Raw genomic sequence first — 19,774 nt, 5'->3', positions numbered from 1 at the left:
GCTTTTGTTTGTTTTTAGTTCTAAGTGCTCATGTATGCCTATATGCCAGGAGAGGGCATGAGAGCCCTTTATAAATGGTCATCATGTGGGTGCTGGGAATAGAACTCAGGATCTCTGGAAAAGCAGCCAGCACTCTTAACCACTGAGCCATCTCTAGACCCCAGCCCCTCTCTGTAGCTTTGGGGGCTGTCCTGACACTAGCTCTGCCAAGCTGGCCTCGAACTCATGGAGATGTGCTTGTCTCTGCCTTTCCGAGTGTTGGGATTAAAGGTGAGTGCCGCTACCACCTGGCCTTAAAAACAAATCTTAAAATAAAAAGTAACAACAAGGGTCTGGAGAGATGGCTCAGAGGTGGGAGCACTGGCCACTCTTCTGGAGGTCCTGAGTTCAATTCCCATCTGCCACATGGTGGCTCACAAACATCTTTAATGAGATCTGGTGCCCTCTTCTGGTGTGCAGGCATGCAAGCATGCATGCATAACTGTATATATAGTAGATAAATCTTGAAAAACTAAATAAAAGGTCACAAGGCGTGTGAGAGCCCCTCTGGTGGCACATGGGCCAGGAATGGGCACTTGTCATCATCATTCTCCTTGATGGAAAACCCTGAAAAGCCCTTGTCTTGTTTGGGCATGACTGAGAGGTTGGGGACTTGAGATGGGGGCTTTTAGTTTAGATGAGCAGTGAGGCCAGGCTACCCATGACTCTATGTCCCTGCTGGCTCTGGAAAGCTTATGGAAGCTTAGAACTGCTCCTATGACCTGACTGGTTCTAATTTAGTCTCCTCCATTTGAAAGAAAAACAGACAGGCTGGCCCTGCTCTGGCTGCTGTTCTTCCCTGGTATAAGTTGGAGCTGGTGGTCACCCTGCTGGTGCTGAGTATACCAAGTGCTGTGCCTTTGGGCATGTGGATGGAGTTTCAGAATAGTATGTAAGTGGTGTGGTACATATCCCTGGCTGAGAACAGCACCCTTGTGTTGATGGCAATTTTTATTGAAATGAGCTCACAAGTATGCATGGGCTGGGCAACCTGCTCTCTGCATCTGCTAATGCAAACTCATGCCAGGCTCCAAGCTAGCCAATGTGTGCTCAGTGTGGTGTTAGTGACGTGGCTCTGTTCCCCATGCTTGCTACATGCCGGTCTTGCCCTGTTCAATTACATGCTCAAAGTCACAGAGGAAGTGTTTGCTGATTTTCAAGAATGAAGAGTGTTTGATCTTGTTTGAGATCTTTCTAGTATCTGTAGAAATGTTCATATGATTTTTCTCCTTCATTCTGTTCCCTTCTGTTGACAGAGTCCTAGGTTTGGGTGCATCTTGTTTGCCAGCATGAGCCTACCTGGCTGTGATGGTACTTCCAGCAGGTGTGGATCTTGTGTCTCATACCTCTGCTCTTGGGGCAAACACTCCCAAGGATTGCTCTCCTTTGGAGTGCCCTACTGGGTAGAAGGAGGTGGCCTGTGCCCCAGGGTGATTTGTCGGTTGTGGATATGAATTACAGAGGCCTTGAGGTGGTTCTGTTGGGCTAACTCAACTTCTAGGAGCTTTTCTGTATTTTTTCTTCATTCCCTTTTTGAGTAACATGCTTGTTCTGATCCGTTGCTGGATAACACCTTGTCAAGGGTACCAAGGGCAAGACTCACTACCTTCATGCTTCTTTTTTTTATGCAGTGCTGTGTTTTTGTTTTTGTTTTTTTTAATTAAATTTTAAAATTTATTTTACACACCAACCATAGTTTCCCCTCCCTTCTCTCCTCCCATTCCCTTTCCCCACCTCCTTTCTATCCCTCCATCCACTCCTCAGAAAGGGTGAGGCCTCCCATGGGAGTCAACAAAGCATGGCATATCAATTTGAGGCAAGACCAAGGCCCTCCCCTCTGCATCATGGCTGAGTGAGGTATCTTCCCCATAGGGAATAGGTTCCAAAAAGCCAATACATTCACTAGGGACAGATTCTGGTCCCACTGCTAAGGGCCCCACAAACAGACTAAGCTACACCATTGTCACCCACATGCAGAGGGTCTAGGCTGGTCCCATGCAGGCTCCCTAGCTTTAGGTTTGTTTCTTTCTCCATTGCTGGTTGTGTAGCTAGGTGGCTGACCCCTGGAGTCCTCATCTCCTTCTTTTCTTGTTCCTTGATCCTCCTTCCAGATTTCTCCTATTTATCCTCTCTGTCTGCCAGTCCTACCTGTCCTTTCTCCTGCCTTGCTACTGGCTGTTCAGCTCTTTATTAGATCAGTTAGGTGTTTTAGACAGGCCAAGTAACACAGCTTCACAGAATTAAACAAATGCAACATAAAAGAATTCAACATGGCCAGACGGTGGTGGTGAACGCCTTTGATCCCAGCACTCAGGAGGCAGAGACAGGCAGATCTCCGAGTTCGAGGCCAAACTGGTCTACTGATCAAGTTCCAGGACAGCCTCCAAAGGTACAGAGAAACCCTGTCTTGAAAAGCAAAACAACAACAACAACAAAAAGAATGTAACGCATCTTTGCATCATTAAAACAAATGTTCCACAGCATAAACAAATGTAACACATCTTAAAGCAGTATTCCACAACGGTGCTGCGAATCCAGGTCTTTTTGCACTCTAAGCAAGTGTTTACCACTGAACTCTACTCCCAGCCCTTCTTGTTGATCATCCCTGTTTGCCATGTTTTCACACCCTGTTTTGGATACTTTTGCTTTCTAAGCTGGTAGCCCTTGGCGGAGGCACCTGCTCATAGTCAGGTGTGGGACACTGAGAATCAGAGCCGAATGTGGGCACTGAAGTGGCAGCTGCCACTTGCCCCTGAGATCGAAAGCTAAGAGCCCGTGACCTCCCTTTTCATAATTACCAGAGTTGACCTGGTCCCTTGCCTCAGGTTGGACCTGGTCTAGAGCTCTGTGCTTGCCTCTGGAACCCCACCCTTCATCTTTTGTAAAGAACCCCAGCTTCAAGGGCAGGAGTTGGAGCACAGCTGTAGGGGCTAGCAGGTCTCTGGTACGGGGTTCAGTTACCACTGGTGTTCTCACTGGATGTGCTGCTGCTGTCTCTTCTCATGCATTCAGTGTCCTTTGAGGACAAAGGCTGCCATGCGTGTTTGTGCTGCTTCAGGGGAGGCCTGGGAGGCTGGTTCTAATAAGCACCTCATCCTTTGGTCTTCATCTAGACCAGTGGTTCTCAACCTTCCTGATGTTGTCACCCTTTAGTGCAGTTTGTCATGTTGTGCTGACCCCAACCATATCATTATTTTCATTGCTACTTCATAAATGTAATTTAGCTACTGTTACAAATAATAATGTAAATATCTGTGTTTTCCAGTGATCTTAGCAACCCTATGAAATGATCATTTGACACCCCCCAGGGGTTATGACCCACAGGTTGAGAACCACTAGATATTGTAGCTGTTAACTAGAAGGTTACTAGAGGTTTTAAGCTATTTCTAGAAGTTCCTGATAGTTTTGGAATCAGGAAGGTATTTGTCAGAGGGATGTTAGAAACATTTTGTGTATACAGGATGTTGTATGTTCAGAAATATGAACTGAAACATTCATATTTCTTCAGAAATATGAACTGTGGCAATCTCTCTTTACAGAGACACAGCCCTGAAGAGTCCATGGAAATGGGTCAGCATCGTTAAGTCAGAGCTCAGAGCTATAACCCTGAGTTTTAGCTCAGACCTGATGGCTTGAGCCTGCTGATGTCCAGTGTTCTGGAAATCCAGTGCCCATAGATGTGGACCAAGGAAGAGCCCCGACCATGGTCACTCTTATCACAGAGAAGCTGCAGAACCAGAGTTTGGATGATCTTACCCGAAGGGCCCATGAGACTGGCCTGGTGAGTCAGCTTGGGGGTCAGAGGTGGGCACAGCCCACTGTGTGTGGAGACGTAGACATGGAGACAGCACACTGTAGGGTGGAGGCAGAGCTGAGTGGGGTTGTTGGACAGAAGCCAGTGTCTGTCATAATCATCACCACAAAACAAACCAACTTCTAATGCAAAGCTGACCTACATAGAATTCTGTGACCTGCTTACCAGATCTGACAGGGTAAGTGGTCCTGTGGTCCTGCTACTCCTTTCCAGGGATGTCTCAGATTTATCAACACAGATTCACAGATTCACAGCTTTAGCTTGGTGGGTGGGTCTTTTTTGTTTTTTAAAACCATGAAGCCATTTATTTTAAATCATATTGAATTTATTAGTTTTTTTCTTTTTTTGAGACAGGGATTCACTGTGCACCCATAACTGGCCTGGAACTAGTTGTGTAGACCAAGCTGTTTTTGAACTCACAGAGATCCGCCTGCCTCTGCCTCCTGAGTGCTGGGATTACAGGTGTGTGCCATCATACCCAGTGGTTATTTATTTATTTATTTATTTATTTATTTTTGGTGTTTTTGTTTTTGTTTTTTTTTTGGTTTTTCGAGACAGGGTTTCTCTGTGGCTTTGGAGGCTGTCCTGGAACTCGCTTGGTAGTCCAGGTTGGTCTTGAACTCACAGAGATCCGCCTGCCTCTGCCTCCCGAGTGCTGGGATTAAAGGTGTGCGCCACCAGCGCCCGGCAGTTATTTATTTTTAATATTTTATGTTTGTAATTTATTTATTTATTTAGGTTTTTTGAGACAGGGTTTCTCTGTGGCTTTGGAGGCTGTCCTGGAACTCACTTGGTAGTCCAGGCTGGTCTCGAACTCACAGAGATCCGCCTGCCTCTGCCTCCCAAGTGCTGGGATTAAAGGTGTGCGCTACCAACGCCCGGCATGTTTGTAATTTATTACTTACCACATAACTCTGGATGCACTTTAGTGTTGTGTCTTTGATTTCACTGCCATGAAACTTGAAGCTAACACAGATACCTCTGAATACAGCTAGGGATTCCAGAAACACAAAGTAAAGGAATACACAAACACCTCTTGCATTCTTTTCTTAAGGTTCTGTATGATGATGATATCCATGTTGGTTAATGTTCATGCCCAGACTATAGGCAGAAGTCTTTCTAAACTTGGATGCCTAACGGACGTTTTTCTTCCCAATGAACTTGTCATAAAATTTACATGTGGAAAAGTAGATTCACCTAGTCAAGGCATCCTAAACATAATTTTCTTTTCTTTCTTCTTTTGGTTTCTCTGTGTAGCCTTGCCTTTCCTAGGACTAACTCTGTAGACCAGGCTGGTTCTTGAACTCACAGAGATCCACCAGCCTCTGCATCCCAAGTGCTGGGATTAAAAGCATGTGCCACCACCACCTATCAGTAGTTTTCAAATAACAAAACTATAAATATCAGTTTTAAAAGTACAACTTCAAATAATTAATTTTTGATAAAACTAAAATCAGTATACATTTAGTGCCTCCATTGCTATCCTCTAGTCCTCTCCTGATTCAGCAGGGCTGGCTCCTCCTGTCCTTGCTATCTGTGTTTACTTTTTTTGGTCGTATGGGCTCCTCTTTTCCCAACTTATATACCCTGTACCTGAGCTACACCCAGTTTTGTTACTTTGCCTTTTCACACTTGGAGGGTAGTGAATAGAACAGCTGTTACAGAAAGACCTGAAAGATGAGTGATTGTATCCGACTCATTGCTGCCTCAAGAGAGGAGAGGCACAGATGGTTTTAACCATAGGTGATGGATTGGTGAAGGCAGTGGACTGCCAGAGCAACAGTGAGGATCTGGAGTATGATTTGGGGTCTACATTGAAGATAGGAAAGGTTTTTGTTGGCAGGGAAAATGAGGGATTTGGGGTCGACAAGGATGGAACAATTGACAGGTAGTTGGGCCCAGCTGTCACGTGTATTTGGGCTTAGAGTATTCTCAGACAACACGGGACACTGGGATTTGAATTTTACATGTGCATTTCAGTTGTGCATTGAGACTTCTAATACAGAGCTGGGAAAGTGTTTATCTCTAGAGAGGCATGGAGATAAGGAGCCAGTGTAGCTGGAGGAAGTGGGCAATGACTTGGGCAGGAAGTGCTTTCCTGGCTTAGGGCTTGGTGGCAGTGAAGATCATATACTGTGCTGGATGTTTTTTTGTCAACTTGACACAAGCCTACACATCTAATTGAGAAAATAAGGTTATAGGCATTTCATGATGGTGAGGGCTCAATAGGGATAGCACCACCCTGGGCTGTTGGTCCTGGATAGTATAAGAAAGAAAACTGAACAAGCTGCATAGCAAGCTGGTAAGCAGCATTCCTCCATGGCTTCTGTCTTAGTTTCTAACTTCTGGTTCATACCTTGATTGAATTCTTGCTTTGGCTTCTGTCCATGAACTATGACTAGGGATATGTAAGCCAATTAAACTTTCCTTCCAAGTTGCTTTTAATCATGGTGTTCTATCGCAGTAATAGAAAGCCAACTAAGATTTGACTCTTAGGTGCCAAGGGCCTGAAGCCAAAGGACTATGATTCAGATCAGGGTAGCAGTCCCCTATAGCTGTGGGAAGAGGATAGTGAGACCAATGGAAGCAGAGAGAAAGGCCAGCCAAGACCACCAACATTAGATTGCTCCAGGATAGATGAAGTAGAGCTAGAGTAAAACTCTATGAGCTAGATGTCAGGGGAAGAGGAAAGTGTGATGTGGCTGAGTTGGAAGCAAGAAGCTTGGAAGGCTCATCATGACACTGGTTTAGATAGATGTAACATGGGCGGTTGGTGCCCTATGTGTGTTCTCTAGTCATATCCATCTGGACAGGGCCAGGCTTGGATTGGCTCGGCGGGAGCTTGCAGTCTTAGCAGATCTACTTTCTTGAGTATCTCCCAAGGAGGCTCAGAAGCTGCCATGTCTCAAGGCCCTGGGATGTGGTATGGTACAGAAGCTGATCACTACAAATGGATGTAATCAGTACTCTGCTCTTTTGTATTAGATCTACTGTCCTGAGTGCCTGTACCCATGTCCTTGAGCTGTCCATCTGCTCAGCCCATCTCTCACACAGCCAGCGCCTTGTAGATGTCTGGCTATGCTGCTCCAGTCCTTGATATACATCTTGTTAGGTACAGGCCCACAGCTCCTCAGCTATCCCAGGAACCATTTCTGTTGACTAAGAAAGGCCTGTCCTTCCTGAAGTCTGTTGGGTTATTGTGGTGGGTGTATTCTTACGCACACTGGGAATGCAGGCCCAAGGAAGGTGGGCTGTGAAAACAGGAAGTACTTGCTCTGGGGAAGTGATTGGATCTCAGCAGGACTGTTGGCTAGGAGAGTAGCTATCAGTTATGTGGAAGGGGAAAGCATTTTGCTGGCTCAAGACTAGGGGCATTTAGAGCTAGCTATTTGAAAGGTGTGGGTGGCCAACTAATTATGCACAGTGGCATAAGAACTTCCACCACATGTAAAACTGTAAAGCAGTTTTCTCTCTTTCCATCTTTGCCTGAGGTTTTTCAGTGCTCACAGAGCCCAGGGTGGTCTTATGGTCTTATGTTCACTGCACCCATCCAGCTGTGCCGGGAGAAGCATAATCCACTGCAGAGGAAGACCTGTCTATAGAAAGCTACCTGTCGTTAAAGGGTACCTTTCCTGAGTCATAAACCTGACTTTTAACTTCTTTTATTTTTACATTTATTTATTTATTTATTTGCTTGATTATTGAGAATGGAGTTTTACCTAGCCCACCTGGCCTTGAACTTGCTATGTAGCCAAACTCTCTGTGAAACCTCAAGTGCTGGATTATAGGAATGTGCCACTATACTTGTCTTGCTTATTGATTGGTTGGTTGATTGATTGAAAAGGGGCTTGCTAAGTAACGCAAACTGGTCTGGAACTTGGAGTATTCTTCTTGCCTTGACCTCCCTGATTATTAGTGTGTACCAAACACCTGGCTTTCTCTTTATGTGAAACAGCAGTAGTTCCCCAAGACTTCTGGTGCAGTTGCCATGGCATTTCCTGCTAATTTCTGAGACTGCCAGTAGTTTATCTGCCTTCTTGGAGGGGGGTTATCCTGCTGTCTGGACCCTTTTCAGGTCTGGGGCCATCAGGCTAGGGTTTGGATTCTATATTTGGACTGTCATTAGCAGTAAAGGGGTCTTAGGTATTGGCTTAGTCTTTTTTCTTCCTCGTGTGTATGGGTGTTTTGCCAGCATGCATGTCTGTGCACCACTTTTGTACAATGCCTGTGGAACCAGAGGTCGTTGGATCCTTTGGAACAGGAGTTATAGACAGTTATGGGCTGCCATATGGATGCTGGGAATTGAACCCAGGTCCTCTGGAAGAGCAGGCAGTGTTCTTAACCACTGAGCCATCTCTCCAGACTCTGTCTTTTTAAAATTTTATTTATTTTTATTTTCTGTTTAGTAGTATTTAGCCTGGATATATGTACACCATGTGTGTACCTGGTGCTTGAGGATATCAGAAGAGAGCATCAGATCCCCTGGAATTGGAGTTACAGATGGTTGTGAGCTTCTGTGTGGGTCCTGGGAACTGAACTAAGGTCTTGAAAGAGCAGCCAGTGTTGAGCTAGCTGTCTCTTAACTGCTGAGCTATCTTTCCAGCCCCTCAGGGTCTTTCTGGAAAGTAGCTAGGTGGTGAGGTTTGAAAGACCATTAGCACAGACTGTCCAAAGGAAAAAGGTCAGAACTTCAGGAGCAAATATGAGGAAGCAAGTAGTGACTTGGGATGATCCTCATTTGTTCAGCTAGATTTTGTTAGGTGAAAAAAAAATATATATATATATATTGGGCTAGTGAAATGGCTCAGTGGGTTAAGGCATTTGTTGCCAAGCCGGACAACCTGAGTTTGATACTGGAACCCACAGGGTGGAAAGAGAGAACGGACTCCCATAAGTTGCTTCTCATTTTAACTGTAGTGCATACATAACCCACCCCTCTATACAGATTTTTAAAAAAATCAAACCTCAACTCTTCTGTTAAGAAAAAGATACTGTCTAGAGGTCAGTGTTTTTTGTTTTAAACACCAGGAGAGGTGTTAGGGAGAAATAGCATTATTGTAGTGGATCTTGAGTTTTCACATGAGCACTGAGACTTTTCTCTTGTCACTTTTAGTACTCTGCTGAGAAACTGAACAAAAGTGGCCATTTGTTCCCTTTGGAGATTGGCGGTAAGTGTCTCAGAAGCCCAGGTAGGGTCTTTCTAGGGCTGAAGTAGCTGATGATGGAGTAAGGTGATGTTGGGCCTTTGGCCAGGAGGGGGGGTTTGGAGCTGGACTGAGTCAGGTATTTAGAGCAAGGCCTTTGTGTGACCTGTATGTGTGACAGAAAGATCATGAGCCATCACCCTCCCTGCTCATGGTGTAGGAGTCAGAACTGGTCTCTAAGCAGGATGGACCAGGGCTAAGGCTCAGCAAAGCCTCTCTTTGCTGCTGCTGCTGAGGTGGGAGAGGCTAGGGACTTCTTTACCCTTTATGTGATACACAGACCCACTTTGTGGTTTTCTTCAGCTATCAGGGAAGGATAATCAGGTGGTATATGGTTCTGGCTGTCTTTCTGGTACATACTAGCCGAAGGAGTATTCCTGGACCTGCCTAGGCTTGCCCTCACTTCCTGACACATTGCTTTCTAGCAGTTACACTTAGTGGTCCCAAAGTGTGGGGCGCATTTCTTTTAAATCCAAGCAAAGACCCTGGGGTTGGAATCACCCTGTGTTGGTCTTGCCAGTTGGAACAGCTTATGTGGTAGAACCATGTCAGGTTCACCTTGCTGAGCATCAGATTACAAAAGTAGAGGTTTGACTAACTTTGTCCTGAACAGTTGGAAGTAGGACGTGAAGCCTCCATCCCGCATCTCACCTGGCCTGTGTCTTCACTCCCACTCGATGTTGGCTCCTCCAGTCCATCCTGCATGTGGGAGGGACCACATTAACTTCCTCAGTCCCTGCTCTGAGTTTCTGAGGCCTCTAATGGACTGCTTTCTTCCCTTTTCCCCTCAGACCCCTCTCTTGCCTCCTGCTGTCTCAGGTTACCCCAGGGCCCTTGGTGTATCTGTCCCTAGAGGTGACCCTGGCTGTTTCCTATTGGTCTCTATGGCCTCTGCTCCAGTGTCTCTTAGCTTGACAGTGGTTGGAAGAAGCAGGGAAAGGCTGAGTGACCTGTTGGATGCCCTCCCATTGAGAGAGTCAAGAGCATCCTCTGGTCAGGTTACGGGGTATTTGGGCCTCACAGCTGGGTTGACTCTATGTGAAGATACTCACATACCTGACTTTGCTCTTCTGTAAGTGAGGGCTGGAGCAGGTGCCTGCCTTTTGCAACCAACAAGAGGAGCTCATTGCAGGGTCTGGGTGCCAGTTTGTTTACTGAGTGCTTGAGCTGACCAGAGGAGAGCTGGACTAGTCTGGGCAGGTGTATGGAGAGCTGTCATGTGGGCATATCTCCTGAGGAGGTTATAGATTTGTATTAGCTCCTGGGGTACTGAGTCTTGTGAGCTAGTCTGGGCTCAGATGTCTTAAGGACTCCTAAATCTTCCTCAGGGGCTTGAAGGAAGAGACAGAAGAAGTACCCTTTATGTTGCACTTGTGATGTCTTAGGTACATGTGTAGCAAGATGACCAGACACCAATGGGCATTGCCAGCACCTTGCTTTAAGGCTGAAGAGGTGGAGGCTTGAGGATGTTGGGGGTCCCAGTCCAGCGTCCAGCAGGCAGATGTCCAGGCTAAGTTTTTGTTTTATTTGAGACAGGGTTTCACTGTATATCCCAGAAAAAAAGTGAAACTCAAATGCTGGTCAATCCTGCCTTTGCTCCACAAATACTGGGATCACAGAAATGAGCCACTACACCCAGCTTCAGCCAGAGCCTCTATCTGAAAGAAGATTTGAGACTAGCTGTTGACTTTGGTCATTAAGAAATGTGGCAGTTTCTAAGTAGCTTTGTCTGACTCCTGGCTGGCAAAAGTCCATCTACAGAGGCTAGCTAGGGACAGGGGTAAAACATTTTGATGACACAGTTTATTAGTGAAATGGGGTTAAGATTGGAATCAGGTTATTTTCAGGAGACAGCTCCTTCAGACCAGGGGAAGCCAGGCTTAGTGGTGTACAACTTTAAACCCAGAACTCAGGAGGCAGAGGCAGATGGATCTGTGACTTTGGGGCCAGCCTGGTCTACATAGTGAGTTCCAGGACAACCAGGGCTATGTAGAGACCCTGTCTCAAAAACAAAACATTTAAAACAAAAGCCAAAAAAGAACACCAAGTGAAGCCTGGTGATTCAGATGCCACTGACCACTGAAGATAGGGTGGTACCAATCATGTAGCAGTGGTGTTTGTTCAGATGTGTCCATGCACCTGGGGAGGGAGGCAGCAGTGTGTGTGGCTTCCTATTGTTCACCTGTTTCTTACCACACATTTGTCTTTCCTTAGTAGACAAAAGTCCCTGGAAGTCCTTACATGGAGCATGGCCCATTGGAAGCCAGGCGGCCTCAGGCCACTTCCCTTTGGGCCCACTTGGTGTGTCTCACACTGAAGGTCTCAAATGGCAGCTGGCATCTCCAGGGCCTATGGATGTGGGCAGCTTCTTGGACCTCCGTGAGAGCACAGGGCCACCCGCAGCACCACCGACCAAGCGACACTGCCGGTCCCTGTCAGAACCAGAGGAACTGGCTCGATGCCGCTCCCCTTGGCGCCCTAGTAGCTCCAAGGTGTGGACTCCCATCTCTAAGAGGAGATGCAACAGTGGTGGCAGTGCCACTCTGCAGTGCTGCAGTGGCCTTGGGAACCCTGCCCTGCAGGGAAGTCTAGGCCCAGGCCTACCCAGGAGTCCTGTGTCACCTGCTGGCCCTGCCTCCCCACTGACACCCCGGCCAGCTTCAGCCAGCAGTGGCTTTGTGGACGGCAGTGAAGGCAGTACAAGCTCAGGTCCACCTTGGCTTTCTGCAGGACGCTGCTCATTTTCCTCCAGGCGCCGACTGTCCCTCTCACAAGAGCACCTTGTAGATGCAAGCGCTTGCCTGCCTTCAGCCAGCAGCACCCCCACATCCACACCTGAGCTAGGCCGACACCATGGCCTCCTCCGGTGCCGCTCACAGCCTTGTGTATTGGATGGGAGGAGGGTCCGGCGCAAGCGGAGACGGGAGGAGGATGCCAGGTGGACACGCCCATCCTTGGACTTTCTGAAAATGACACGGGTGAGGCTACATTTTTGTTTGGGGGTTGCTTAGGAAGGCTATATTTTGCCTTGTGTTGGTCTTGGGGTAGGGTTGGTTATGGCCAGCAGTCTCTAAGCTTACTTGACTACTTTCTTCTGAGCTGAGATGCTGCGTAAGGCCAGCTTGTCAGGGAACATGGCATAGTTTGGTTGGTGGAAGGACAGCCTCTCCCAGGTGACCCCCAAAACTTCAGTCATAACCCACGGGCAGAGCCCCCACATGTGGAACCTGGACCCTGGGGTCTGAGGAAGCAAGGAGGGACTGGGTGTGGATTGCATTTGGTGCAGCCTCATCTTTTGGGACCCTAACTCCATTTTGGGGGTGGCAGTTATTTATAAAGTGAGAAGGCAAAGATTGTACCACTGAAGGCCCAGACCGTTGGCTTGTGATGGCTACAGGAGCCAGAGCTGCTGGCTTGCTCTATGCCTCATTCAGAGACCAACAGGTACCTTGCTGTGCTGTCACATCCTGGACATCCCTGGCACAGTCTGGGGGAGTTTGTTTGTTTTGTTTGTTTTGTTACAGGATTTCTCTGTGTAGCTCTGACTGTCCTGGAACTTGCTCTGTAGACCAGGCTGGCCTTGAACTCAGAGATCCACCAGCCTCCTGAGTTCTGGGATTAAAGGTGTGTACCACTCCCACCCATAGGAGCATTTGGCTTTGAGGGAGGGTTTTAACTGGTGTAGCAGACCACTGCCTGCTCTCATCTAGATCCCAGACAGGCGCCCACTGCTAGCAATGGGGAGAAGGAGAGGAGAACCGTGAGAATGGGCCCTCACTGTGGCTAGGAGAGCATGACTACTTGGATGTATCCGGGGCTTGGGTAGGGTTTTCTAGCCCGCTGTGGGAGATAGAGTGGATCCCAGCAGCTCTGCTCCTCTCTGTTGGTTGTTAGGGAGGAACAGAAGTAGTAGACCGCTGGTACTTTTCCCTCACCCTCAGCCAGGGCCTCACCAAGGAGCCTTGGCTGGTCTGGAACTTGGCAGGCCTTGGAGTCATAGAGATTTGCCTGCCTCTGCTTCCTGAATGCTGGGATTAAATACATGGCCCCTTGGTACTTCTTGCAGGAGGCAGGACTGGCGTTGACAATTCTGACACACCATTACCCATACCTGTCCCAGGGCTTCAGGCCTGATTTGCCTCCTGTAGGCACTGCTGTGAGTGCATGTCAAACTCTGGATGTTGTGGGTAGTGCCAGGGTTGTCCTGAAAGGAGCTGCTTTAGTGTGTCTGTTGACTCCATATTGGGACAGTGCAGATAGAACAGACCACCACTGTGTTTGGGAGAAGGCTGTCTGGTAGTCCCTGTCTGTGGGAGGTAGCCTAGCTCCTGCTAATGCCTATTTTACATCCTGCTGATGTGATTGTTGACTCTGTCTGACAGTTAGGCTTTGCAGGAGTCTCTTCTGTGGTTGAAAGCTCAGTCTCCCTGGTATGACTGTAGAGGGCTGATGGAAAGGAAGTGGTGGTGCATTTATGTGATGTTGGCTGTTGGAAAGTTCTGGATCCCCAGGCTTCCCCTTATAGCCAGTGTTTTGAGTGTAATATGTGGCATCACCGTGTGTATTGTAGGAGGACAGCAGCGTAGGATGAGGATGCCAGAAGAGGAGTCCTTGACTTGGTGCCTTTTGGGGAGGGGGATAGCTTACAACAGAGATGGACTGATAACTAGGGATAGTCCTGCTCTGGAGGTGCTGTCAACGTTCTGGGCTCCATAGGAGGCAGAGAAAAGTATCTGGCCAGGGTTGTGCTGCTGCTAGGACATTATAGATGGACTCACTGTGAAGGTAGGGTGTCCTATGGGCCCCACCTCATCTCTGCTCCATTGTCCCTACCCCAGTTGTCTGCTTCAGGATTCACAAGCCCTGTGTTCCTGGTGTGAACACTATTCTAGTCAGCTTCCACTTAGTCCCCGCATCCCATTATGGAATAGACTGGTGTTGGGAATCCTGTGTTTCTGGATATTTCTTTAGAGACGGTCAATCATCTGCCTGGAGAGTAGAGTCATTCCGAGGCCTGAAGCTCTGCATTTGGGCACAGGGTTTTACTCAGTCCCTCCATCCCCACTCTTTCTAAAGCCCTTATCCACTTTTGAAATTAACTCTTTCCTGAGTATAGACCTCTCTTCTTGAGCAAAGCTAGAGGCAGGCACTGCAGGTGTGGTAAGAGGGACTCCCTGTGACATACGTGGGACACGCATACTTGTGTGCTCTGGCCATCTTTTGTCATCTGCCGAGGCATACATGTTCAGTGTTCCTCAGGCCTCTGTAGCTTGGGGCAAGCTCATCTTTCCCCTCCCTGATATCTGAGGGAGACCCTCCTGGATGTGTACAAATGTCTGTTGGTATTTCTTGGCCATACTGGGGTCTTGGCCTGGCACAGACACACAAATAGCTAGGCTCTGAATTTTGCTTACTCTACCTGGCTCAGACTCTGGCTCTACCTTGGCCTGCAGAGTAGTTTTGCTGGCAGGAATTGAGCTTGTGAACACAGTTTTAGGTGTCTTTATCTGCCAGGTGGCTTCCTTAGCATGTGGTCAGTGCTGGTGGAGAGGCAAACCTTTGGATGCCTGTGGAAGCAGTCAATATAGTTGTAGGAGGGTGTTTTCCTAGAATTTCCCCTGGCTTCATCATAGCTAAGGAGGCTTGCAGTGTTAATTGGATACAGCAGAATATGCCAGTTTCACTCAACTTAGACGATTTCTGGCATGTATAGCATCCTGGTCTTTATTGTTTAACAGTTCTGTTGGTTTACTTACCTGGATACAGGCCATCATTGAGTATCAATAGGTGCTGGGTCCTCCCTTGGGGACAACCTTTGGGGATGGCGCCAGTTCAAGTCAGCCTAGATGTAGGCTGTGGCATCTGTCCTCTGGTGTTTGGTGTTCTCAGAGATGGTGGTTTTGTGTCAGGCTCTTTGTTGAGTGGCAGTTATTTCTCTGAATAGAGGAGTCCATTAGAGACTGCTGCTCCCTGTTGAGCTGACCCCAGAGGGCGATGGGGCCCAGCAGTGTTTTTCTCACACGTTAGACCAGTGTGTAAATCCCGAGGGCACACTTCTGACTACAAACCCAAGTATGTCTCTTGTCAAGACAGGAGATCTGGCTGCTGGTCTACTGCCCTGCACTTGGATGTTGCCACTGTCTAGCAGGGCCACAGAAAACAAGCTGACACAGGGTCCTCCGGCTGGTTCAGTGACATGGATAGTCAAATTCATCTTGATTCAAGTAAAAAATTATGTCCTTTCATTTTTGTGACCAGAACCTACCTGCTTTTATCTTTAAGGATTTGCTCTTTAGAATATTACTTCTCAAATTGGTTTACTGTTTTTCGAGACAGGGTCTTTCTGTTTACCCTCCCAGTTGGCTAGAAATTGAGATCCTCCTGCCCTCCACCTCCGTAGTACTAGGATGATAGCTGTGCTCATAGTCAAGTGCCACATGCCCAGCAGGGGCCACTTTTTATAGTTGGACAATGAAAACAAAAGATACTGCAGCTTGTCTTGTGGAGACAGCTAATTCCTATAAAGCATTGCTCTGAGAAAGAAGGTCTGTTCTCCCTTATGGCTTACATGTTTATGTCTGTTGTGATGAGACTGTTTCTAGGGATCTTCTAGTCAAAAGTAGATTTTTGCCAAGAGTGGTAGCACATGCAGGAAACCTTAGCATTCAGAATGTGGAAGCAGGAAGATCAGAAGTTCAAGACTGCGCTCAGCTATGTAGCAAGTTTAAGCCACCCTGGGTTACTTTGTTCCTCTCTGTGTCTGTCTCTATGTCTGTGTGGATCAGAAGTTCAAGACTGCGCTCAGCTATGTAGCAAGTTTAAGCCACCCTGAGTTACTTTGTTCCTCTCTGTGTCTGTCTCTATGTCTGTGCGTCTCTCTGTCTCATTCAAGGGGTGTTTTAGGAAGGCCTTTTCTGTTGCTTTGTAGCACTGATTAGCTCTGATGGCCAGTGTGTCTTGCATGGTCTGTGTCCTGGGGTGTGCTAGCATCTGTCAGAGGCTAGTTTAAAGGTGCCTGCTGGGGATTGTGGGGAGGACATAGTCAGCGTGTGTGAAAGGGACTGGGCACTCCTGGAAGGGGAACACAAGGTCAAACCAGGGAGGTGGCAGGGAAACAAAGCCTAGCCATGCCAGAGGCAGTTGATTTGGTACAGCCCTAACATGTGCATCTGAGGACACAGGTGACTTCTAAGGGACATGTGCAATAGTCTGAAACCCTCTGAGTAGGCAAGGACTGTTGGAACTGGGAGATAACTCTGGTTTGAGGCAGAGATGGTAGCTGAATTCACAGAGAACATATAGACAGCAGCACAGCCTTCCAGTTGGCCCTTATGGCTCAGTGCCCTGGGTGTGCCTTGGGTAGTACATCCTGGAGGCAGCCTAAGATGCTGGCAGGGCTCAGTGCATGCCTGGGAAAGGGTAGTCGGAGACCCATTCTGTGTGTATGTGTTGTCTTAGATGTTTTAGGATGATAAAGCTCTTCACGTCTTGTGTTTGAGGAAGGTCAGCCATTAGAAGATAGGGAGAGGAAGGTGAGAAGCAGGGTTGAGGCAGTTAGGATTTGAGAAATGAATCATGGGTGTGTCAGGATGGGATGTGTTCCAGCTGGCTTACTTTGCCTTAGGACTCTTGGGAATAACTGGGTGTTGTTGGTGCTGGGGTGCATGGGGGGGTCTTCCTGGGGAGTCTTATCAACTGAAAGCAAGACAGACTCTGGGTGGAATGCAGCCCTCTCTGAGGTCTCTGGCGTCTGGGATGTCCCAGGTATTAGGCACTCACACACCATGCTGGGCTTCCCAGTACCAGTCGTGTATGCACTATGGGAGCTCTGCGGCCTGGCCTTCTGATGAGGCCAGGGATGGAATGAGCAGGATCCAGGAAACAGCCCAAGGTAACTGGTGCTTGGTGACCATTTGGGATGGGCTAGACACTGAACACACAGTTCCCTCATAGGCAGGCAGAATGTTGTCTTGCACACCTACCAGAAATGCCTTCAGCCCATGTCTTTTCTATTGCAGACTTTAAAAAACTCAAAGAGCCTTTGCTCCCTGGACTATGAAGATGATGAGGACGACACCCAGGCGAAGACTGTTGTGTCCTCCCCATGTAACTCGCAGGGTCTCGTGAGCATCATCACACCTGGCTCTAGCCCAAGGATTCCCAGGCCTGGCCCTACCAGTCCCAGTGCCTGGGCCTCAGGAGAGCCAGAGGCCAGCGTAGGAGAGGCTGGGAGCAGCGGGGAACCCAGTGACTGGGACAGTGCAGGAGAGGAGGGTGTCTTCCCACTGGACCACGATGACCTGGACCTGGAGCAGATCGAGAACAACTGACTTTTGGCTGAGCAGTGGTTACTGTCTGTCACCTTGGTGCCTGACCAGTGGAAGTAACTTGTGTGATATTTTGAAAATTGAGGCGTAATTTTGATTCAGTTTTTCCTAAAGAAATATTTTGCATTTTTATGGCTTCTACAGTTTGGGAGAGCTTCTCTATTTTGAAATGGGTTTTCAGAGGGCATTCTATTAAACGTGGTTCTGTCTAGATTCTGGCCAGTTCTGTTCTTTTTGTCAGAAGCCTACTGTGAAAAGAGAGTGAATTGCTTGGGTTAATGTTTGCAGGTGGAGGGATCATGGCCTTGGGTGCTTGGGGTGCCCTGCATCCTTGGCCCTTGGTGTCTGTGGTTAACCAACTGCTGGCTTGGACCACCTGACTTCCTAGAGATGGTGAGGTGCTGGCTGGGCTGATCTGTGGGAGCCGACTGCTGCATCCTGAGTCTGCTTTTCTATAGTCCAGGGGCTTTGAGCTTCAGGGATGTGGAGTGGCATACCAGTCTCCAAATTCAGTGATTTTAATCCCTAAAATGTCCATTGAGGGAGCACCATTATGAGGAAGGGCTTTTTTTTTTTTTTGGTTTTTCAAGACAGGGTTTCTCTGTGGCTTTGGAGGCTTTCCTGGAACTAGCTCTTGTAGACCAGGCTGGCCTCGAACTCACAGAGATCCGCCTGCCTCTGCCTCCCAAGTGCTGGGATTAAAGGCCTGCGCCACCAACGCCCGGCTGAGGAAGGGCTTTTTGACAATACAAGAAATGATCATTTATGGAGAAAATATCTTTTTTTTTTCTTTCAAGGAAATTTGTGAAAGGTAATTGACTCAGTCCTGCTTCCCTGTCAGATGATCTAGGGCATACATCAAGTTGGTGGGGGTTGGCTTTCAGGGTCTCTTATCCTTTTCTCTGTGACTGGGAACCAATAGTGTGCCAGCAGCCTCCCCCAGTAGCTGACAATGGCACCCATGTAAGTCTGTGTTCAATGGTACTTAACTGACACATCTACTTGCACAGCTGTGACATGGCCTTAAAGATTTCCTTTCCATGATGTCTCAGAGCTTTTTGTTGTTGGAACCTGGCCTGCATCTGTAGAGCCCTGTGAGGCAGGCAGTAGTGGCCCAGCTAGTTCATATGGCCGCACCAAAGCTTCTAGTGTTTGGTTCTAGGATGGCCTGGTCTGGTTAGTGGCCCCCATCACAGTGTGTATGTTACTCAGAGGTCTCACTCAGACCAGGATTGTGAAATGTGATTTCATAATTCTGCAACCAGCTGGGCAGGACTGATGAGTGTCATCACTACCAGGTACTCAGACCCTGCAAGGCTTATGGCTTAGCACTGAGAACTGCCCCTCTCTGGATTCTGTCCCAGCTCTTATTATGAGTGTCCTTACACCCTTTCTGTGGACCACTCGGACCCTGTGCCAGCTCACCCATTGCTTGGCCTGTCTCCCAGAGGACATTACTCTAAGGCTGCTCAGTATCCCCCATGCCAGCAAGGGCCTCTTAGCCACCTGGCCTGCTGGGGATGTTCTTATAGGTTTGATTTATGCTCCATCTGCATGCCTGAATGGCTACCTGTTTGTCATAAGCCCTGTGTCTTTTCTTTAGTTCATAGAGAAGTCAGACCTTACAGAGGCTACTGGGCCTGCCTACCATTCCTTCTGTTCCCAAAGCCCTCTGGTGCCTCCTCCTATCTCCCCTCAGTTGCCTGTTTCCTGCTCTGGGCTTCTGAGCCTCACCCTAACTTCTCAGCCTGGGTGGGGCTCTCTGGATTTTCATTGGTGCCCTGTTTCCTGCCTCTCTACTGCAGCTAACTGTTACTGGCTACAACCCAGCCAGACTCCCTCCTGCATCCTCCCCTGTGCCAGCCAGGATCCATGTGGGAATACAACCCGGCCTATACCCTCCAGACCCCTCAGTGAGGTTGATTTTCCACCATCCTCAAAGCTGTCGCTTGGTAACTGTCCTGATGTTCAAGGACATTGAGGGGATCACGTGACTTCCATCTCTAGAACTTTCCATGCTGTCTTTATTTTTAAAACCTATCATTTACTTATTTAATATATATGTGTGTTTTGCCTACATGTGTATTGTGGTGGTCAGAAGACGATCTCCTGGGACTGGAGTTACAGAGGGTTGTGAGCCACCATGTGGGTGCTGGGAACTGAATTCAAGTCCTACTGCAAGAGCAGCAAATGCTCTTAACTTCTGAGCCATCTCTCCAGCCCCAGAACTTTCCATATCTTGAAGCTGAAGCCCTTTCCCCATTTATCACCCTGCCCTCCGCTAGTCCACCTCTGTCCCTGAGCAATGGCATTGTGTGGGTCTTGTCTGATTAATATGATGTCTCAGAGGCACCTGTATGTTGGAGTCTGTTAGATTTAACTGTTTCAGG

The 19,774-nt window shown here is 48.0% G+C and overlaps 1 protein-coding gene across 7 annotated transcripts in view; it reads left to right on the top strand.

Annotated features, from left to right (window-relative positions):
* Fam53a (family with sequence similarity 53 member A) overlaps window positions 1-17,595 on the top strand; it is a 32,351-nt gene extending 14,756 nt beyond the window's left edge. For 4 of the 7 annotated variants that reach the window (XM_040746891.1, XM_040746890.1, XM_040746892.1 and 1 more), the window contains exons 2-5: window positions 3,579-3,820; window positions 8,967-9,021; window positions 11,272-12,035; window positions 17,076-17,595. In XM_040746891.1, coding sequence (XP_040602825.1) covers window positions 3,743-3,820; window positions 8,967-9,021; window positions 11,272-12,035; window positions 17,076-17,387 — 1,209 coding nt within the window. In that variant the 5' untranslated portion in view covers window positions 3,579-3,742 and the 3' untranslated portion in view covers window positions 17,388-17,595. The remainder of the gene's footprint in view (window positions 1-3,578; window positions 3,821-8,966; window positions 9,022-11,271; window positions 12,036-17,075) is intronic. The other 3 variants (XM_040746894.1, XM_040746897.1, XM_040746896.1) reach the window with 3 other exon arrangements.
* Window positions 17,596-19,774: the final 2,179 nt, after the last annotated feature.

This window comes from Mesocricetus auratus, unplaced genomic scaffold (assembly GCF_017639785.1).
Source record: "Mesocricetus auratus isolate SY011 unplaced genomic scaffold, BCM_Maur_2.0 Super-Scaffold_100006, whole genome shotgun sequence".
In the NCBI taxonomy this organism is placed as follows: domain Eukaryota; kingdom Metazoa; phylum Chordata; class Mammalia; order Rodentia; family Cricetidae; genus Mesocricetus; species Mesocricetus auratus.
This window is presented reverse-complemented; position numbering and strand designations above follow the sequence as displayed.